This window comes from Erythrolamprus reginae, chromosome Z, assembly GCF_031021105.1.
Source record: "Erythrolamprus reginae isolate rEryReg1 chromosome Z, rEryReg1.hap1, whole genome shotgun sequence".
Lineage (NCBI taxonomy): Eukaryota > Metazoa > Chordata > Lepidosauria > Squamata > Dipsadidae > Erythrolamprus > Erythrolamprus reginae.
Window position 1 is genome coordinate 74,854,930 of NC_091963.1, and position 21,250 is coordinate 74,876,179.

At 39.5% G+C, this 21,250-nt stretch overlaps 1 protein-coding gene across 1 annotated transcript in view; it reads left to right on the forward strand.

Annotated features, from left to right (window-relative positions):
* Window positions 1-21,250, forward strand: part of LOC139153837 (collagen alpha-6(VI) chain-like) — a 270,910-nt gene that overhangs the window by 13,380 nt on the left and 236,280 nt on the right. Inside the window, 4 exon segments of the mRNA XM_070728258.1 lie at window positions 8,905-9,522; window positions 11,806-12,423; window positions 14,005-14,565; window positions 16,372-16,923. Coding sequence (XP_070584359.1) covers window positions 8,905-9,522; window positions 11,806-12,423; window positions 14,005-14,565; window positions 16,372-16,923 — 2,349 coding nt within the window.

Consider the following 21,250-nt stretch of genomic DNA (forward strand, 5'->3'; position numbering starts at 1 on the left):
CACCCACTACGGAGATCCCTTTGCCCAAACGGAGGCGGCGGCGGCGGTTCCAAGGTACCAAGAGCCGGTCTTTCTCGGCGCTGAATTGTTGCAGCCTCTGAGGCCGCCTCTGCTTCCGGGCGAAGGGATCTCTTCGGTGGAGAAAGGAAGGAAGCCAAAGGAAGCTCATCTCAACGAGGACCGGCTGTGGGTCCCTTGAAGCTGCCGCCGCCGCTGCCACCCACTGCGGAGATCCCTCTGCCTGAATGGAGGTGGCGGTGGTGGGTTCAAGGGACCAACAGCCGGTCCTTTTCGGGGCTGCGTTGCTGCAGCCTCCGAGGCCGCCCACTGAGGAGATCTCTTCGCCCGGAGGCGGAGGCGGCCTCAGAGGCTGCAACAATTCAGCGCCAAGAAAGACCGGCTCTTGGTCCCTTGAACCCACTGCCTCCGTTCAGGTGAAGGGATCTCTGCAGTGGGCGGCGGCAGCTTCAAGGGACCTACAGCCGGTCCTCGTTGAGCTGAGCTTCCTTTGGCTTCCTTCGAGGAGGCAGGTGAGCTTTGCAGCTTTGCCTCGAAGGAAGCCAAAGGAAGCTCAGCTCAGAGGTGGGCCTGAAGCAGCAGCCACCGCCGCCTACTCTGCCCTGCGCTTCGGCCGCGCCGGGGCCAAGTAAACTGAGGCTAGGCCCATTGTCCCCAGCTCCAAGTGCAGCTCCAAGTGTCCTGGGCAGAGGACAAGCATCGGGAGGGCCTCGCCGTCGCCTGGCCGGGGAAAAGCTCCCCTCCCCGCGATCTGGGATGGCGTGGCCGTTAGCAAGTTAGTGCGCAAGCGCTCTTGATGGCTTGTTTACTGCCCCTCCAGACACTCTTGCAGGGCTTCCAGGCTCCCCGCAGGCACTCTCCCACTCTCTCTCTCCCTCTCTTTCTTGCGTTATTTCTGTCTCTCTCTCACTCACTCCCTTTCTATTTCTCCCTCTTTCTCTCTCTCTCTCCCTCTCCGCAGCAGACCCCCCCCCCAACGCCAAAAGTGCCCAAACGCGCGCAAACCTCACCGGTGCAAAAAAAAGGGCAAAAAAGCGGCACTGGAGGGACCAAGATGGTCTGCAGCTGAGCGTCTGGAGGAGGAGGAGGCGGAAAGCCAGGGGGCGGGGAGGAAAGTAATTGGCCAATTTCTTTCTCGCCTTTAGGGAGAGGAACTGTTGCTGCTCTGCCATAGGGTGCTTTCCTCCCCGCCCCCTGGCTTTCCTCCTCTTCATTGCCACTGCCAGACACTCAGTAGCAGAGTGGAGGGGAGATTTGGGAACTTAGTATATAGATGGTAAAATGATGTACGCTGCCGCAGGCCAGGTAAATAGCCTCAGCAGGCCGCATCCAGCCCACGGGCCGTAGTTTGGGGACCGCTGCTCTAGGATGTCATCAGGGGCAAAAGTTTGAGGATGTAGGCGGTGGATGATGTTGCGTATATTTGTTAAATCAGATTCCCCATTTTCCTCAAGGCCAAAAAGGATGGCATTCTGTTGCTTTTGTTTGCGCTCCATGGCATTTTTTACAAGGGTGGGGATGTTAGTAGTTGAGCTTGCAGGTAAAGATTGTGGAGAACTTGGTGGAGTATAGACAGGTGGTGGTGGGATAGTATAGTGTATTTGATTTGATGGTTTATCTTTTATCAGATCTTGGATAATTTTTTCAATGGAAGCAAGCCGTGGTTCTATGTTTTCTATGTATGATTGTTCAGTTTTTGTTATTGCTTTTAGGGAGAGGATCTCATCAGACAAGTTGCAGAGTGAGTCAGGTTTGGGAGTACAAGATGAGCAGAAATAATAGAACGAGGAATTATCTTGAAGAAAGGAGGCAATTTGTTTATTTATGTTAAGGCAGGTATGGTGTGCTAATTTGTTGCAGGAGTGGCATTTTTGGGATTTTTCTTGTATAATAATTGAGTCATTGCTCTTAAAGCATAGGTTGCTGATGTTATTTGCCTGGGAGTTTTGAGCCTTTTTTTGCCGGGCATATTCGGTCACTGGGTTTATTGCTTTGCCACTTGTAGCTTTATTGTTTTGTATCACTCTGGTCGGGGAAGGGAGCGATGGAATGTGAATGGCAAGAGATGCTTGAGGGTTTCTTCTCTTACACGGTAAAATAAGAGTTAATTGCAGTTTGAGGAGCTACTTATTGTAGAGCTGCTAATTGCAGTTTGCAATTTTAAAGTTGGAAGGAATGTGTTTTCAGAGTCTTCTGTTTTACTGGGGATCAGGCGTCTTCCAGGGTCCTTCACTAGCAGCTAGACTCTGGCGTTAGCAGGGTCTTTCGCTGCAGGCTGGGCTCCTACCGCTGAGTGTCTCAGCTAGGAATTTTAAGATCAGGTAATTAATGATGGCTCTGTACAGCTGGGGGTCAGGCGTCTTCTGAAGTCATTTTGCAATGGCTGGACTCTTTTTAATGTTTATTCAGAGTCCTTTCGCTGTTGACAGGATTCCTAACGCTGAGTAAGTGGGGGCGCTGGTGAGTTCAGGACAAGTTTTGCATGGGTTGGGTGTTTCTGGTTTGCTCTATTGGGTTCTGGTCACATGATCACTTTTGTCCTTGGACAGCCACGTGGTTTGTTTGCCCGTAATGGTGACCATTCAATTCCCTGGGGTCCGAAAAAGTCACGTTGGGGCTGGAGGGGCTCTGAGGAGGTAGCTGAGGGGCTCAGAGGGGATCCAACTGGCCTTAAGAGGCTCCGCCACTCTTAAGTGGATGAAGCAGGGTGTAAGGTTGTTGGAGGGGCCACTGAGGGGTTATGAAGGGATGGAGGGGTCTGCATGATATTGGGTGCTCAGGGAGGAATCAGCCAGGGCGTCAGGGGCTTTCTTCCTCTCCAACTGGCCTCGATCGCCTGGATTAACTCCCCTGCCTCTTGTAATCTTGAGGTTGATGCTCCCTCCTTCCCTTCCTGCCGCGACCATCTCCTCTGTCTCTGTTTACCCATTGCCACTCCTCCTGCCCCCGAAAGTTATCAAGACTTACTTTGCAGTTTGACTCTCCTTGCAGCTTGAAGGTGGGATATCTGTCCTTTCCCCCCCCCCCCCCTTTATTCTTTCCCCGGTTTGCAGTCTTTCTCCCTGGTTATTTATGTCTCTTTTTTTGTTCTCGTTTTGAAACTCCTGAGCTCTTTCTCACACTACTGTTGCTGCTTCGTACTCCCTCTAATATAATAATAATTTTTTTAAATATTAGATTTGTGCTTTGTATTTTGTTGTGAGCTGCTCCAAGTCTTCGGAGAGGGGCGGCATACAAGTCTAATAAATTATTATTATTATTACCCATCCTTTTTAGAGATGCAATTTGGGGGTGGCAAGTGAAGTAGGAGAGAAGTGAGACTGTCTCACCTGCCACTCCTCTTGATAAACAGATGGCAAATTGCTGTTTCCATTTGGACATGTTGGCATAACAAAATAAGTGTTAGGTCAGTGGTGCCCCTAACAACCCACTTCTTGCCATAGATCATGAACCATGCAGCTGGCCTGTCTTTCATTTTGCTGCGTGAAGCAGTTTGGCATGAAATAAGAGTTCGGTCAGCAGCAATCCTCATGACCCACTCTTTGCCATAGATTACAAGCCATGCCACTGGCCTGCCATTAATTTTGCTGCAAGAAGCAGTTTGGCATGAAATGAATGTTAGATCAGCACTGCGTCTCACGACCCACTCCCTGCCATTGACCACAAGGTGCATTACTGGCCAGCTGCTCATTTTGTGATACAGCAAACAGTGTAAATGGTAGGGTCTGGCTGCAAATGTGCTTAAGTAGTGGGGTTTATTTTCAGGAGGGAATTATTTCCATTCATTGGCTAAAAAGACTAATAGGCCTTATTGTCAGGACATGTCTTATTTTTGGGGAAATACAGTATGGTTGTGAAAGCTAGACCATAAGGAAGGCTGAGCACCAAAGAATTGAGGCCTTTGATTTATCATGCTTTTCCCTCCAAGAGTCTTTCAAGCCAAATTCAGTTATCATTTCCCAGAAAGTTTTAGGAAGGTTTTTCTTTTTTAAAATATTTCTCTTGCCTTTGTGATCTAACATTTTATCAGCCACCACATTAAAATCTCCTAGTAAAATTATATTTTCCAAATCTAATTCAATAATTTTTTCATGCAAATTATTGTAGAATTCAATTTGTTTTTCATTGGGCGGATAAATTACTATTAATGTAAGGGGGGGTTGTTCATTTTCTAGTTCTATTATTAAGATTCTTCCATCCTGATCTTTGTATATTTCTTTTGAATTACCGTAATTGCTTTTTTCACATATATTGCTACTCCTTTTTTTTAATCAGCTAAGGAAGCATACAGTATCCCCAATTTCTTATTTTCTAATAGACCCAAATTTTGTTTATGAATGTGTAGTTCCTGCAAAGCAATAACGTCAATTTTTATCTTGTTTAATTTTGCAAATATTAGTCTTCTTTTATTAGGGTTGTTAAGTCCATTTACGTTAATAGATGTTATTCTTATTTCTTCTGACATTTATTGTTAGTAGTACAGTGATACCTCATCTTACAAACGCCTCGTCATACAAACTTTTCGAGATACAAACCTGGGGTTTAAGGTTTTTTTGCCTCTTCTTACAAACTATTTTCACCTTACAAACCCACCGCCACCACTGGGATGCTCCGCCTCCAGACTTCCGTTGCCAGCAAAGCGCCCATTTTTGCACTGCTGGGATTCTCCTGAGGCTCCCCTCCATGGGAAACCCCACCTCCGGACTTCCGTGTTTTTGTGATGCTGCAGGGGAAACCCAGCAGGGGAATCCCAGTAGCGTAAAAACAGGCGCTTCGCTTGCAACGGAACTCTGGAGGTGGGGTTTCCCAGCAAGGGGAGCCTCAGGGAAATCGCAGCATCACAAAAACACAGAGAGGTGGGGTTTTGAGAACTTCGGTGTTTTTGCGATGCTGCGATTTCCCTGAGGCTCCCCTCGCTGGGAAACCCCACCTCCGGACTTCCGTTGCCAGCAAAGTGCTCATTTTTGTGATGCTGGAATTCCCCTGCTGGGATTCCCCTGCAGCATCGCAAAAACACAGAAGTCCGGAAGTGGGGTTTCCCATGGAGGGGAGCCTCAGGGGAATCCCAGCAGTGCAAAAACGGGCGCTTCGGCTGGCAAAAGGGGTGAATTTTGGGCTTGCACGCATTAATTGCTTTTCCACTGATTCCTATGGGAAACATTGTTTCACCTTACAAACTTTTCACCTTAAGAACCTCGTCCTGGAACCAATTAAGTTTGTAAGACAAGGTATCACTGTATTTCTGATTTCTTGTTTCTCTTAGTCTTCTCTCCTGCTGTTCTTGTTGTTCTTGCCTCCCTCCCCTCGACTCTCCTTTTCTTCAAGTGATTCTTCCTCCTCCTGACTTGGCATCTCCAGTTCCTCTCTGCTGCCCCTACTTTCCTTACTGACCTGTTCTTCATAAAGTAAATCATTTTCTTCACAAAACTGTCTTGCTTCCTTTACTGTATCTAGTCTGACTTTTTTTCCTTCCATGTTATCATCATTCCTTCTGGTAGAAGCCACCTAAACATCACACTCCTCTGAATTAATTTTCTCACTAAGAATTGATATTGTTTCCTAATTTCGCAAACTATTCATGGTATTTGTTTCAAAATTATTATCTCTTTTCCCTTGTATGCTATTGATTGATTATGTGACCACTTGTAAATTTCATCTTTAATCACTCTTCTGGAAAATTTAAAGTGTACCTCTCGCGGTAGATGGTGCCTTCTTGCATAGTTCATATGTACATGGTATAGTTCATCTATTTCACACATCATCTCTTGTTGGTCTTTGTGTACAATTTTTGCTAAAATTTCTATCATTTTTTCATTGAGGTTTTCATCTTTTTCTTCAATAATATTTTGGAATCTTAGACTGTTCTAATTGTGCGATGGCTTGTTCCATATTTTTTGTGGTCCTCTCACTTTTTTCTTCCATCTTCTCCACCTTCTGCTCCACTTTTCCCACTTTGTCTTCTATTACCGTTATCTTTTGTTCATTTTCCTTCAATGTTTGTTGAATATCTACTATTTTTTCATCAATTCCCTTAACTTTGTCTTTAACTTCTCCCATTTATATTTTTAATTCCTCATGTTGTTTTTTTAGCTTTTTCTCTGTTATTCTCTAATGCTTTTGTCATGGTTTCCTGTAATTGTATTAACATTTCTTGTATCGATGGTGGCTAGTCGTAGACCCTGATTTTTCTTTCGTTAACATAGTATCAAGAGTCTTTTGATGTATTGGTGAATCTAAATTTGTTGTTGATGTTTGCTTTTTTGCAACTTTCATTGTTGTAGATGTGCTTGTCATGCTTAAAGATCTTCATAGATTTTTCCACAATAACATAAGTTTTCCTTAATTATCTAATCAATTATATTTTGTCTATAGAAAACAGTGTTAAACAATTTTATCAATACCAATTTTCTTAAACTTACTTACTTAATCCTTATATAAATTCTAGAAGATAATTAAACTTTTTGCAGATAGAAAAGAGAAGAAAAAAGCTAATATATGGTTTATATGAATTATATTTCTAAATAACTATTATTCAATCCCAATCCCAAATTAATCCTAAATTACAAAGTTTATATATAATCCTAAATTATTTACTTATTTAATTATTAACTGTATTAACTTTATATTGAAATATAACACACACACACACATATATATGACGGTCTTGGTATATTCGGGTTTCTTCCCATGTAGGATTTAGAGCTTTCTGGTGACATTTCAATGAGATTCGTCAAAATGTCACCAGAAAGCTCTAAATACTACACGGGAAGAAACCCAAATATACCAAGACCATCATATCTGTACCCAGGAAAATCTACGAAAACATATATATTCGACACAAAAATATGTAAACATATATATGTATATATGTATCATATATTTTTTGCTGAAATTTTAAAATTAAGGGAGACTAGGATGGCACCATTTCCTTGATAACTCTACTATTCTTAGAAATTTATATATATTTGCCGGATCAAATACCAGTAAGGGTGTGGCTAGCTGATGAGGCCAGAACAAGGCCGAAATGGTGCCATCCTAGTCTCCCTTAATTTTAAATTTTCAGCAAAAAACATGTGATACACACACACACACACACACACACACACACACACACACACACATATATATATATATGTTTCTTAGAATAGTAGAGTTAGCAAGGAAATTATAAAAAATAGGAATAGAATTTAGGAGGCAGAATTCATGTATAGTGTAATCCAAAGGTCAAAAAAAAGGAGTAAAAAATCAAGCCGGGGGGGGGGGGGGGTGAAGAAAAGAAAACGTTTTAATGATTACTCATCTTGGGGGCATCAAAATATATAAAGTATTTTAAAATGGCAAAAGGGACAAAAAGGAAAAAAAGAAAGATAAAAAGTGAAAAATCTGGAAAATAGATGTACATGCACAGCATTCAACACAAAAAAGAGAAGAAAAATATAGAAAAAGTATACTAAGAAAAAAAACCTCTTTGATATGATTCAAATCCTTATTCAGTTCCTTATTTCAGTCCTTATTTTATATCTCTTATAATCTTCTGAAAAAGTAAAAACTAAGAAAGGAAAAGAAAAATATAAAAAGGAGGGGGGAAAAGAAAAAATCTTTGACAAATGAAAATGGGGAGAGACAAGAAGAGGAGATAAACAGCCCAAATAAAATTGTATATGTAAATCTTCTTCTGTCAATCTTCTATACTTCACACTTTTCCCACGTGTCAAAAGACTTTCATTTTCTGCTCAGTCATTCTCTTGCTACAACTAAAGTTTCAATGGCGCCTGCAATTGGTAACCTGCGGATCTTTTATCTCCGTTCCTTGCTGCTTGCTCCAGTATTTAAACTGATAGTCTCTCTCTCCTCTGATACAAGTTCGCAAGGTAATAGATTTTATTTCTTTTCTTTTCAAATTCAATCAAGTAAAGTGGGTTACATACCACATAAGCAATTTTTCCAGCTGTCTGTTTAGAATTCTTTCGTCTTCCGGGGTATTAATTGCGGTCCCTCCAATCTCTCTTCCTTTTTGCCTCTAATACTAAATTCTACAAGTACCTGGGGGTTCTCAATCTCCATTAACTTTTAATTTCTTCTCTGATGGATCTTGTTTTCTCCGATTTACTTTCTAACACTTTTCTCCTTCCTGCTGTATGGCTGCTCTTGCTTCGGCCAGTCACCAAAATGCTGGTTCTTTTCAAGTGAGGTTCGGGGGTTATTCCTCACCCTCCAAGGCAATGGCGATTTGCCTTGTGAGCTACGGATATTCCCCTACAACGATCTGAGCCCTATGAGCCTGATTGCACTGAAAAAATAGTACTTCAAATGAAAAAAGGGAGGTATGTGAGCAGAGCTCTGCTCTTCTACCTCCTAGTGCAGTTGCATCGCCACCAGATGCCTCTATGGTATTGGAGAAGAATCCAGTGAGTCCCTTGGACTGCAAGGCAATCAAACTGGTCAGTCCTAGACAAGATCAACCCTGACTGCTCTTTAGAAAGCAAGATCCTGAAAATGAAACTCAAATACTTTGGCCACCTAATGAGAAGGAAGGACTCACTGGAGATGATCCTAATGCTGATGACAGAGAATGAGGTAGCTGGATAGAGTTACTGAAGCAGTCAGCATGAGCTTAAATGGACTCTGGGGAATGGTAGAGGATAGGAAAGCCAAGAGGAACATTGTCCATAGGGTTGTGATGGGTTGGACCTGACTTTGTGACTAACAACAAAAAAGGTATTTAAGGGCCAAGCACAATTCAAAAAGGCACTGATGTGGCTGATCCTTGAATGTTGCCAAGCTTAGAGCTCAAACCAATAGCCTAATTACCAACCCAAGTGATTGATGTTCACACATGTTTACAATAATGTTTTATACATTAACTTTTGTTTGTTTTTGCTGTAGCCTCTGAGTCTATAGATGTTGTCCTTCTGATTGACAGCTCTAATACCCTCGGCAGACAAGGTTTCCTCTCATTAAAAAATTATGTGAATAGAATGATCAACAATCTTCCAATAGGGCCAAATAAATATCGCCTTGCACTTGTCCAATACAGTGATGATATCCATGTTGAATTCCAGCTGGATGATTTCAGAGGAAAAAAACCTATGCTGAACCATGTTAAAAAGAATCTTTCATTCCGGGATGGCCCTTTAAGGACTGGTAATGCAATACAAAAGATCCACAAGACTATTTTCAAGGCACCAAGAAGAGACAGACAACAGGTTTTGATAGTTACAACTTCAGGGGTATCAGAAGATGATGTGGAAGGACCTGCCACATTAATGAGAGAAGATGGGATAAAAATAATTGCTTTAGGAATGCCGAGTGCACCTGAGCAAGTGCTGCAGTCAATGGCTACACATCCATTCAGTTACCATTCTGATACACTAAAAGATCTCCAAACATTTTCCTCGAATATATTGTCTGTCATTGAATCAGCTGTAGCAATAAATGGGAACTTAGTCATCTCCACAGTTACCACACCAAGTACAACTTATGCTCATAGCATACCCATAAAAGGTAAAAGAAATAATGCAGTACATTATCACAAATATCATTAGATTAACCATGAAGATTTGGGACAGAGATTTTAGAACATCAGTTGGAGCATCCTGGAGCAATTATTATTTAAAGAAAAAGATCCCTGACTGAGCTTGTGTAAGAAAAATTGTGGTTCTCCAAAATCTACTTTGAACTTTACTTCATTGACAGTTGAATTGTTGCTATATTGTATGCAATATTTGAGAACACATGTAATAATTAGATTAAAATCTATAGGTTTTTTTGCCAAATTGTAATTCTTAATGAAAGAAGTAATTTTATTTACTGAGAAAAGGTATAATGCAAATTCACTTATCACTTGAGATAATTGCAGGCCTGCATTGTTGGAAAAGCACAATTTTGGAGAAGCCAAGTAGTTGACTTCCACTCCTAGATTCTCCAACCAGTGTGAGAAACACTGGTATATGGCATAAATGTATTATTCATCTCATGCCATTCTGGAATTGGAGCTCATACAACATCTTTTGGGAGGATAGGATGCTTTTTTTCCTCCTTTCATTTCTTTAGGGGGGATCCAGAGATTAAATAAATTACTTTCCATTTCAGATATCTAGGATCCATGATTTCTAGATAAATCTCAAGAACAAAATGGTGATGTAGTATGGTACACATTGAAGGGCCTACAGAGGAAGATTTTCTTTCTTTTCTAATACTGAACTTCTTCCTCTAAATTTAGTCTTTCCAATAGGAGGGAAGTTAGAATTTTAAAATAATTATATTTTCCTAATTGTGATAATCATTTTCAATAAATCTTACATATACATTTTGCAGGAGGATCACTTTGTAAATAGTCATGGTCCAGGGCAGGTCAGTTAAAAACTTTTTTCTTGCATCATAGTCACAAAAACCTTCCTTAGGATGGTTCCCTAAGGCTAGACTATAGTATCAGGAATTTGATTATTCTCCATTATTTTCATTTACATATCACTCATCCAATTTCACTTCTTCCCTTGGCTCCTGCCTGCACTTTTTCTAGCCCTAGAGGCTGTTTTTCATACCTCATATCCTACTTTTCACTTCAGTCCTGATCAGGAGAAGCAATCCCTAGGAACGCATTATTATTTTCTTGGGTAGCTCACTCTTAGGGGGCAAATTAAAGAATGTGAGACTATGTTGTACATGTTCTTATAAAATAACTGCTGTAGGAGATGTTAGAGTAGCATTTTGCAGAAGCTGTATAGCCCAACCAGCCAGACACAGAGCAAGATTGGAATCTTGAATAAATACAATATAGCAGGAATTCTTGAGAAAATATTTTACTTCTTCATAGCAAAAACTATTCTATCTATTTACACTATAACTATCTTACTAGTACAATACAGACAATAATCCAACCACAAATTCACAAGAAGCCACAGAACAAATCACCCATGATAAGCCATAAGCCACACCTATGCAAAGGTGCATTTCTTTTTATACATTTATCCACCAATCAGGTTGTAGCACATTTTGTAGATTCATGGTGACTCATCATTCTTTACTTGTTACAATCATTATATTAATTATAATCTTTCTTCCTGCATTGGAATATTACATCATGTCAGTACTAATCTTGACAGGAGATTCGGGGCAAGAAAAGTACTGTAATAAATATATCATGTCACTTTTCTAAAAGCACATTTGTGCAAAGGTAGTCTAGTTGCTCAGAAATATTTTCTTAGGTTTTTTTATGGTTCACATCTAAAGGTAAAGAATTTGAGTACTAATAGTCTAAATGTTTAATGAATGGAACAGCACAGCACAGCAGAACAGAACAGAACAGGACAGGACAGGACAGAACAGGTTGGAAGGTATCATGGAGGTATTCTAGTCCAGCCCCCTAATCAAGCAGATGAACCCATACTATTTCAGATGTGACTATCTAGTATCTTCTTAAAACCTCTGATGATGGAGTGCCCACCATTTCTGAAGGTAAGCTGTTCCACTGGTTAATTGACCTTACTGTTTAGGAAGTTTCTCTTAATTCCAGAATGCTTCTCTCTTTAGTTAGTTTCCAACTATTGTTTCTTCTCCTGTCCTCTGTTGCTTTGGTGAATAATATGACCCCCTCTTAATATGTTTAAATGGTATCCATACAAAACCCATAGGAATTTCTGGTTTAAAACGTTCTGTGCTAGCATTTTTTTTTTTAAATTTTTTTTTAATGTATTGGCAAATGTCAATTGGAAAGCCTGCAAAAAAAAAAGAGAAACTGTTAAGAAAAGAAAGTTAATAATATGGTGTGTTCTTTTTGTGTTGCAGTTGCGGATTGTTCTGATGATTTAATTGCAGATATTGTGTTTGTGGTCGATGAAGCCGTTTCACCTACAAATAGTGAATATATTGTATCTTTCTTACAAAACACAGCAACCTCTCTTGATGTAAAGAAAAGCTGCATCAGAATTGGTCTAGTGACATACAGCAATGAGTCTCGTGTACTTTCTCAACTGAACACAGAAACAAAGATAAACGATCTTGTATTTAAAATCAAGAGCTTTTCTCCCAGGGGAGGAAAAGCTAAATTAGGTGCTGCCTTAAACTTTACCAGAGAATTTTTTTTTACTGAAAGTGCTGGAAGCAGACAAACAGTAGGTGTGGAACAAATAGCTACCATCATCACCCACAGACCCTCTGAGGATAGTATAACTGAAGCATCGAGTCTCCTTTTGCAGAAGGGTGTGACTGTATTTGCTATAAGCATTGAAGGGGCTAATATTACACAGTTAGGGGGAGTAGTATCCTATCCCCCAAATAGAAATATTATAAAAGTTGACCATTTTTCAAACCTGGCAGATAAGTCTAAAATTTTTAAGGAGAAACTGTTTGATCACCTGTATATGTTTTTTGCCCAAGCTGAAAGAACAGAAGAGTTCCGATCAGGTAATATCATTGATGAAATGCATGACACCTAATTAAATCAACTGAAAGTATTTGAATACTTGTTTTGCTTTATCTTGTTTTTAAACCACTCAACTCTATCAATCTTGCCTTTTCTCTCATTTTTCTCTCATTCTGACAAATCCGTGTCCATTGCAGTTGGGTGACTAAAATTTGAATTAATTTTGAGAGTCAGTTTGCTTAAAGCACCAAGCTAGAAAGTGGAAGAACTTGAGTCTTATTTTGAACTGGGTGGTTTTGGGCCACTCTCTCAGCACTCCAATCTTTTTATTATCTGCTATTGATTATCTGAATGGAAGATATTTTCATTTAAATTATTTTTAGTTTTGCTTTTAATTTTTATTGTGCATTATTAAATTTTAAATCATCAAATGTTTTAGATTGCAATGAGATTCAAAAGCAATAATAAATGATTGAATAAATAAATAATGCCAGTATTATGAAATCCCAAGTCAGAAGTTCTTGAAATCTTAACAAAAAATGTCCATATCCTTCAGAGATATCACTTAATGTTTTCTGGCATTCCTTCTGACTTCCAAGTTAGAATGCAGAGAATAGGGTGCTCTTTCAGGTGACTCCACCATTTATGGTTGACTCATGTCTTTCCTGGCTCCTTCAGAGATCTTCAGTGTGTTTGACAAAGTGGTTTGAGAGGAAAAATGTATGCCACCTGATCCTAATAGACTTCTTCTTAGTTTTTGACATCATTATGTTATCTGTTGTTGTTGGCTCATGGCCAGCTCCTCTGGTCACTGATTTTAACTCAGAGGAGCCCAGTCCGTCAGATCAAAGAAGACATGTCTGGCTTCATGAAGAGTCAGACAATGAAGGGGATGGAGAGGTTGATGTGGAAGATGAGGCAGAGAGACTTGCAGAGCCTGTAGGATCTCCAGTCACAGCCTCATCTGAGTCAGATGAGGAAGGAGTGATGGATGATCCCATCCTAAATGTCAGGGTGCATAGAATGCTGGGACACCAAGAACAGCTGGGCAGATGCAGACGGAAATTATAAGGCACAACTGTCAGCAATCAAGGAAGCTGCTGCAGGGTTAAAGGGGGAAGGGCTGTGTAAAGCAGTGTGGGAAATTATCGTTCAGATTTTAGACAGAGATATTGACACTTCGTGGTTTAGTTTTTCCTTTGGACAATTTTGGAATTCTCAACACTCAAGCCAAGTGAGTAATTGGCTGAAGTAAGCCAGAAAGACTTTTGTTGCCAGCTTGAGTCGTTAACCCTGACCCTTGGACTCATAAACAAGCATTCATTTTGCAATTGCTGTGGCTTTTATCCAATTTTGTACATAAAGAAACCTTTGTCTTTTGTAAGCTTCTGTGTGTGTGTGTGTGTGTGTGTGTGTGTGTGTTTGTATACTGTCTTGTTGGGTGGCCAGACGGCCAGGCAAAATATTATCCTTCTGGAATATTGACAAAATTTGGAGACTGAGGAAAACTACTTTGCAGAGACTCAATTCCTTCCTCAATGCAGGATTTCATTTAGTGATTGTGGGGGAGAATAAGTTATTTACCTGCCTCTGATCTATCTAAAACATTTTTGTTCATCCAGGATGTATGGAAACAGAAAAGGCTGATATTTACTTTCTTGTTGATGGATCATCAAGCATCAGTCCTTCCAATTTTATTAAGATTAAGACATTCCTAAAGGAAGTGATTAAGCAATTTACCATAGGACCTGATCATGTTCGATTTGGAGTTGTTCAGTTTGAAAAACCTTATAAAACAGAATTTGAACTTGATAAGTATACAAAAACCAGCCATATAGAAAAAGCCATTAATAATATAATCCAAATGGGAGGAGATACATATACTGGAAATGCTATGCAATCTATGCAGCTGTTATTTGAAAAGGCAAAAAAACAGCGAGGCAGCAAAGTCCCTTGCTATCTCATTGTACTGACAGATGGAGAAGCACATGATAATGTGCTGGAACCTTCTAAAATGCTAAGAAAATCAGCTATCAATATTTATGCTATTGGTGTGAAACCTGCTAATATCACACAATTAAATGAGATTGCAGACTCACACTCAAAGGTTTACTATGTGGAACAGTTTGACTCCTTGAAAAATATAAAAAATGAAATTGTTCGAGACATATGTTTTGAAAAAGGTAAGAAGTATCCACAAGTCATTTAAATAAAATATGTTCTGTTCTGTTATTTAGAGTCTTCTAAACTACCATATTTTTTGGTGTATAAGATGCACCTTTTTCCTCCCTAAAATAGGCTGATAATTAGGGTGCATCTTATATCCTGAATGTAGCTTTTTTTGTTTTTTTCTGCCCTAACTAGCTGCTAACAATCTTCCCAGCTCTTATCTTGCAGGCTCTTTTATTGTTTCTCTCTGCAACAAATGTTTTCCAAGCCCTAAGTTTTTGCAGGGTTCATGATCACATTCTGCTAGTCTTCTATCTGTTTGTCCTACATAATGGCTTACTATATATTGTAAATTACCCATTAACTCTATAGCTTTGTAATGGCAAACCTATGGCATGTATGACAGCGGTGGTATGCACCAGCCCTCTCTGTGGGCATGTGTGCCATTCCCAGGTGGTCTTTGCAGGTGCCAGAGTGCCAGAAAATGGCCTGAAAATGGTCAAAAACCCGGCCCAAACCAGGCCATTTTGGGGGCATTTTCAGGCCATTTTTGGGCTGTTTTCAGGCTGTTTTGGGGGGCAATTTTCAGTCCATTTTAGGCTGTTTTCAGACCATTTGTGGGGAACAATTTCAGGCCATTTTAGGCTGCTTTAATGCTGTTTTGAGGCCATATTTGTGGCCCAAATGGCCTGTAAACGGCCAGAAATAATCTGAAAATGGCCCCCAAAACACCCTGAGAACAGCCTGAAAAGCATGCCAAAAATAGACATGCATGTGCCGGCCAGCTGGCCTTTGGGTATCCAGTGTTCTGACACTCATACATGCATGTGCGTTCTGGTTTGGGCACTCAATGCCAAAAAGGTTTGCCATCACTGTTATAGATAGTATAGATATGTTTTCTGTTGAGCACTTGTTGAACTTCTGGGGTCCAGACTTGTTAGAAGATGCTACATTTATGAAGTTAAAGGCTTTCTTCCCCTCTAAATACATTGTTGTTTTCCCTTTCCCCAGTTGAACTTTGAAACAGGAAGATCATCTAGAAAAAAAACTATAATTGCTATAAAATACTCAGTTTTAGCTCAACGTTTCGTTGACTTCAATATTTTGAACTTTCAGTGACTGATTGCAAAGGAAACATGTGCTGGGGAGAAATTAGTCCCATTGTAATTTATAGTCTGGCAGTTGATATTAATTTAGGGTTATAAACCCAGACAAAAAATCTTTAATATATTTTTTGTTCTATGTTATGTTTATAACATAAACGTTGCATTTACATTTCAATTTTTTAAAAAGATTTATGCTTACCCTTTGGGATGACTGAAGATGGCATTCTTCTGCATTCCACTTTGATTAACTGATTTACTGTTGTAAATATTTTTAAAAGAAAGCAATGCTAATCATTTCTGCAGCATTGCAAACATTGGGATGATTGTATTTGCCAGGAAGATCATTCAAGAGATTATATCTATATACAATAGCACCAATGTTAAAACAAGCATTCCTGACATGATCAAATAATGTTACAAGTTATCTGTAGAAATATAAGAATGAAAAGTTATCTAAAGTATTTTAACTGATACTGAAAATATAATGAAATATACTTCAAGCATACTACTAAGAAAGGCATTTCATTCCATATATGAGTGTATTGGGCATTATTAAAAAGGCAGATTTTCATGTAAACAAAGCTTCTGATATGGATTTCCTATTTTGTTTAGGAGTAAATAAGAAGCAATATTCCTGAAATTTGCTTTTCTTTTCTACTAGATTCATAGAAATTCAGTGGTTTAACCCAAATAATTATTCTTTTCCCCATGTAGCCTGTGAGAAAATGAAAGCTGATGTCATGTTCTTAGTGCACAGCTCTGGAAGTAAAAGCCATCAGGATTTTGAGAAGATGAAGAAATTCATGCAAGAATTGGTAGATAGGTGCAGTGTTGGTCTAGATGAAGTACAATTTGGCGTAGTTCAGTTCAGTACCACCAATAAAGAAGAGTTCCAACTCAACCCATCAAAAGATTACATTATTAACGCTATTGAGAACATGACTCAAATGAAACAGAAAGCTTATACTGGAAAAGCTCTGCAATTTGTTTCTGATTATTTCAAACCAGTAAAAAGAGCACGGACTTCTGTCAACAAGATTCTTATCCTCCTCACAGATGGGGAAGCACACGATGATGTAAAAGAACCAGCCAGTGCCCTAAGAAAAGAAGGAGTCATTATCTATTCTATTGGTATTGCTGGTGCCAATGTTACACAACTAGTAGAGATCAGTGGGTCACCTAAAAATATGTTTTACTTGAAAGATTATGATATTCTGAAATACATAGAGAAAGACATTGTGTTTCACATATGCAGTCCATATAATGGTTAGTATTCAATCTTTTCCTCTTGGGCATTTATATGAGTGACTACTTGTTTGGGAGAATAAAAATAACACGAGCCTCATAATTTCTGAAGAAAATTAAAATGATACTGTACAAAGCAGAGAATTTAGTATGAAATTTGCTTTAAGAGTGGACATAATGCGTACGTATACTTGCCAGATTTTGTGAAAATGCTACATTAAAATGCTGAATTCCTGGGATCCCTGCTCAAAAGATCAAAATATACTTTTTTTTAATTAAAAAAGTGTTTTGTAGTAAGGATAATATATCCTTTAAAAAGGGAGCCAGTTTAAATTAGTGATTAAGGCATAAGACCAGAAACCAGGAAACTTCTAGTCCCACTCTAGGCACACCCAAAAAACCCAGTTAGGTGACTTTGGCCATTAACTCTGTCTCAGAGAACATCAGAGTCGGTAACAAGCCAGTAACTCAAATCCTATCACTACACAAACGATCAACACTTTCCCTGGATGGGTTTCATAGTTTTCCAAAATATTTAGTATCGTTCTTACATTATTTTTTATATTCCTATTCGGTAGAGACCCATTTTGATCAGAATGGATAATCTCATTGAGTGTTGTTTTCAGACGTTCACCCATTATTGTAGCAAATATTTTGTAATCTAAGTTTAACAGTGAGATTGGCCTGTAGTATTGAATCATATGTTTCATTGTGGTGTTCTTTGGAATTAATGTAATCAGTGCCTCTGTCCATGATTGTAGACCCTAGGACCCAACAACAAAGAACACCACGATGATCCATCCAAAGCTAACCTCTTCAACTCTTTCTTTGGCTCTGTCTTTGTTAACAGTAATGGCTCATCTTCCATCTTTGTAAATTGCACCTCAAACTCTCTCAACAACCTAACCCAAATAGGCTTCACTGTAGATCATGTTGAAAAAGCAATCCGTGACCTCAAACCTTCCCTATCAGTCGGACCAGACGGTCTTTGTGCATACTTCCTAAAAAAGCTCTCTTCTGCTCTCTTCTAAGCATTATCTTCCAAAAATCCTTCAGGACCAGCACACTCCCCAAACTATGGTCAAAAGCAGTAGTCATACCCATCTTCAAAAAAGGAGACCCTTCTCTCGTTGACAACTACAGACCAATATCACTATGCTGCATCTCATGTAAAATCATGGAATCAATTATAAATCAATAAATCACCCTTTACTTAGAATCTAATAATCTACCTCTAACAAACAATTTGCATTCAGAAAGAAATTATCCTGCAACCTACAACTACTTCACTGCAAAAACATATGGACTACCCACCTAGATCAAGGAAAATCCATTGATGCAATTTATATTGACTTTTGCAAAGCCTTCGACTCAGTGGTCAAACTACTCCTAAAACACAAATCCTATGGCATCTCAGGATTCCTCCACAGCTGTATTCCTGTCAAACAGACAACAAGTTGTCAAAATTGGAAGCACCATTTCCACCCCTGCCACTGTCAATAGTGGTGTTCCTCAGGGCAGCGTACTAGGTCCTACTCTATTCATTCTCTACATCAACAACCTCTGCGATCACATCACAAGCAACTGTGTTCTTTTCACCAATGATGTAAAATTATTCAACACCATGGACAACACATTTATTCTCCAAAAAGACCTCAACTTTGTCTCAGATTGGTCTAAAACCTGGCAACTTCAAATATCAACCAACAAATGCTCTACCCTCCACATCGGGGAAAAGAACCCAAACCTCATATATAAAGTACCTAAGTGCCAAAGCCCACTGCAACAATATCGCCAAAAAGGCTTCTAGAGTTGTTAACCTGATCCTACGCAGCTTCTGCTCTGGCAATCTCACACTACTCACCAGAGCCTACAAAACTTTTGCCAGACCCATCCTTGAATACAGCTCTTCTGTCTGGAATCCATACCGCATCTCAGACATCAACACCCTCAAAAATGTCCAAAGATACTTCACCAGAAGAGCCCTTCACTCCTCCACTCGAAACAGAATACCCTACAAAAATAGACTAACAATCCTGGGTCTAGAAAGCTTAGAACTGCAACGCCTAAAACACGATCTAAGTAATGCCCACAAGATCATATGTTGCAATGTCCTGCCTGTCAATGACTACTTCAGCTTCAACCGCAACAACACAAGAGCACGCAACAGATTCAAACTTAATATTAACCGCTCCAAACTTGACTGTAAAAAATATGACTTTAGCAATCGAGTTGTTGAAGCGTGGAACACATTACCAGACTCAGTAGTGTCAACCCCTAACCCCCAACATTTTTCCCTTAGACTATCCATGATTGACCTCTCTGGGTTCCTAAGAGGTCAGTAAGGGGCACACATGTGCACTAGTGTGCCTTTTGTCCCCTGTCCAATTGTCTCTCCTTTGTCTCATATATCTTTTCTTCCTTTCATATATCTTCTGCTCTATTTTTATATCTTTTCTTCTATCCTTTTCTTTATATATATTACTACATGTCTATTCTCTTCAATATGTATTGTGTATTGGACAAATAAATTAATAAATAAATAAAATATTTTTTCTTTTAATTAAGACCTTATTATATGTCACTAAAAGTAAGTTTTTTTAGAGATATTTGTAATTCTTTATAGCATTCTGCAGGAATTCCGTCAGGTCTATCAGAAATATACTATCATCTGTCTAGTTTCTTTAATATATATATATATATATATATATATATATATATATATATATATATATATATATATATATAGTTTTCATAGATTTTCACGGGTACAGGTATGACGGTCTTGGTATATTCGGGTTTCTTCCCGTGTAGGATTTGGAAATTTCTGGCGACGTTTCGACGAGGTCACACTCATCATCTTCAGGCTGGTTTTTCTGTCCTTTCTCCATCCCCAAATTCTTAGTCCCCTATCTTTTCTCTTTCTCTTCTTTCTATCTAATTCTCTTTTCTTTAAATCTCATTGTCTACTCTTACTATTTCTTCCTTTCCCCTTTCTTAAGTAAGTTCTTTGGTCATTGCTTAAAAACATTCCAATCACCTCCTTCTTAGTGCCTTCCTTTTTCCCTTTATCACAATTTTCAATAAACTCATAATTTATAAGATAACAATCATCATCATAATCATAATATTATTCAGGATACTTGTTAAAATAGTCCATAGTCTTTGTTCCACTTCAAAAACTGCATAATTCGTCATCTTCTTCATCCTTGTATTTCTCTGTATTTTCTTCAATCATCTCCTCTTCTACAACCTCTGATTTTATTTGCAATCCTTTTTGAGTCTCACTTCTGTTTTCCCTCTTAAAGCTTTTAAGTTGTATCAAATGTTCTTCTTCCCCTAACAGACTCACCAATCTCAGTAATTTCTCCTCCTTGTCCTTCCTGCACAACACTTTATTTTTCCTCTCCAGATGATGACCACCTCAGAAAAAAAAATCAATCTTCCTGTTGCACAGCCACCCGGCTAAAACAACTGGAACGGCTTTGTCCCCAGCTGACTTTCACAGCTGCTGGTCAAGGGCTCTGGGCTGAGTTCCTGAGGGGTGTGCTGACCCCAAACAGGTTGCCAATGGTGTACCCACCCCTCCAGGGCAGTTCTGGGTCCAGTTAAATGAGAACCACCACCACCACCCCGGCAATGAAAATTTAGGAGCATAGAGCGCAGAGAACACTGTCCCACCATGGCACCTGGCCACACCCCTCTCTCATCCATTATACCTTTATTAAATCCAAATATTAGTAGAATGCAAGATTGTTGTAAATAATTCTGTATATTCTGTTGTTGTATCTCATCTTTACTGTATAAATCTCTAAAGTATTGTCAGCCTGTCTGCATTATTCTTCCTATCTTCAACTGCATCGGCTGTCATAAAGAAATGGGGGTAAGGGAAGCTTTTGGGATTTGGGGGGGGAGCTTGCTGGAGGAGCCCATGGGAGTTTTGATTTCGTATGAGAAAGGGTGAACGAGGGGGGAAGCTGCAGGCTGGCACAGATGCGCAGAGCAGGCCTGCTTATCACCAAGTCAAGGTTAGTGGCTGTACATTCCAAAAGCATGACATGCCAACGAAGATGCACCCACCTGATGCTTATGAACACTCTGGATTGGGTGGACTACCCAAGGGCCGTATTGGGGTTACTTTGTAATAGGCATCTCTCAGTAAAATTTTGAAGTTCAAAATGGACTCTGACTTTTACCTTTCTAAATTCTGAGTGAAGCAGACCTGACATTAAGCAAAGTCTGCAGTAACTAGCCATCCTGAAGATATAACTACCGTGGGGGCTAAGCAACAATGTCCAGCCAGGACAGTGATGGTGACCAGGGAGAAGAAGCAGCAGGCCCACTCTGT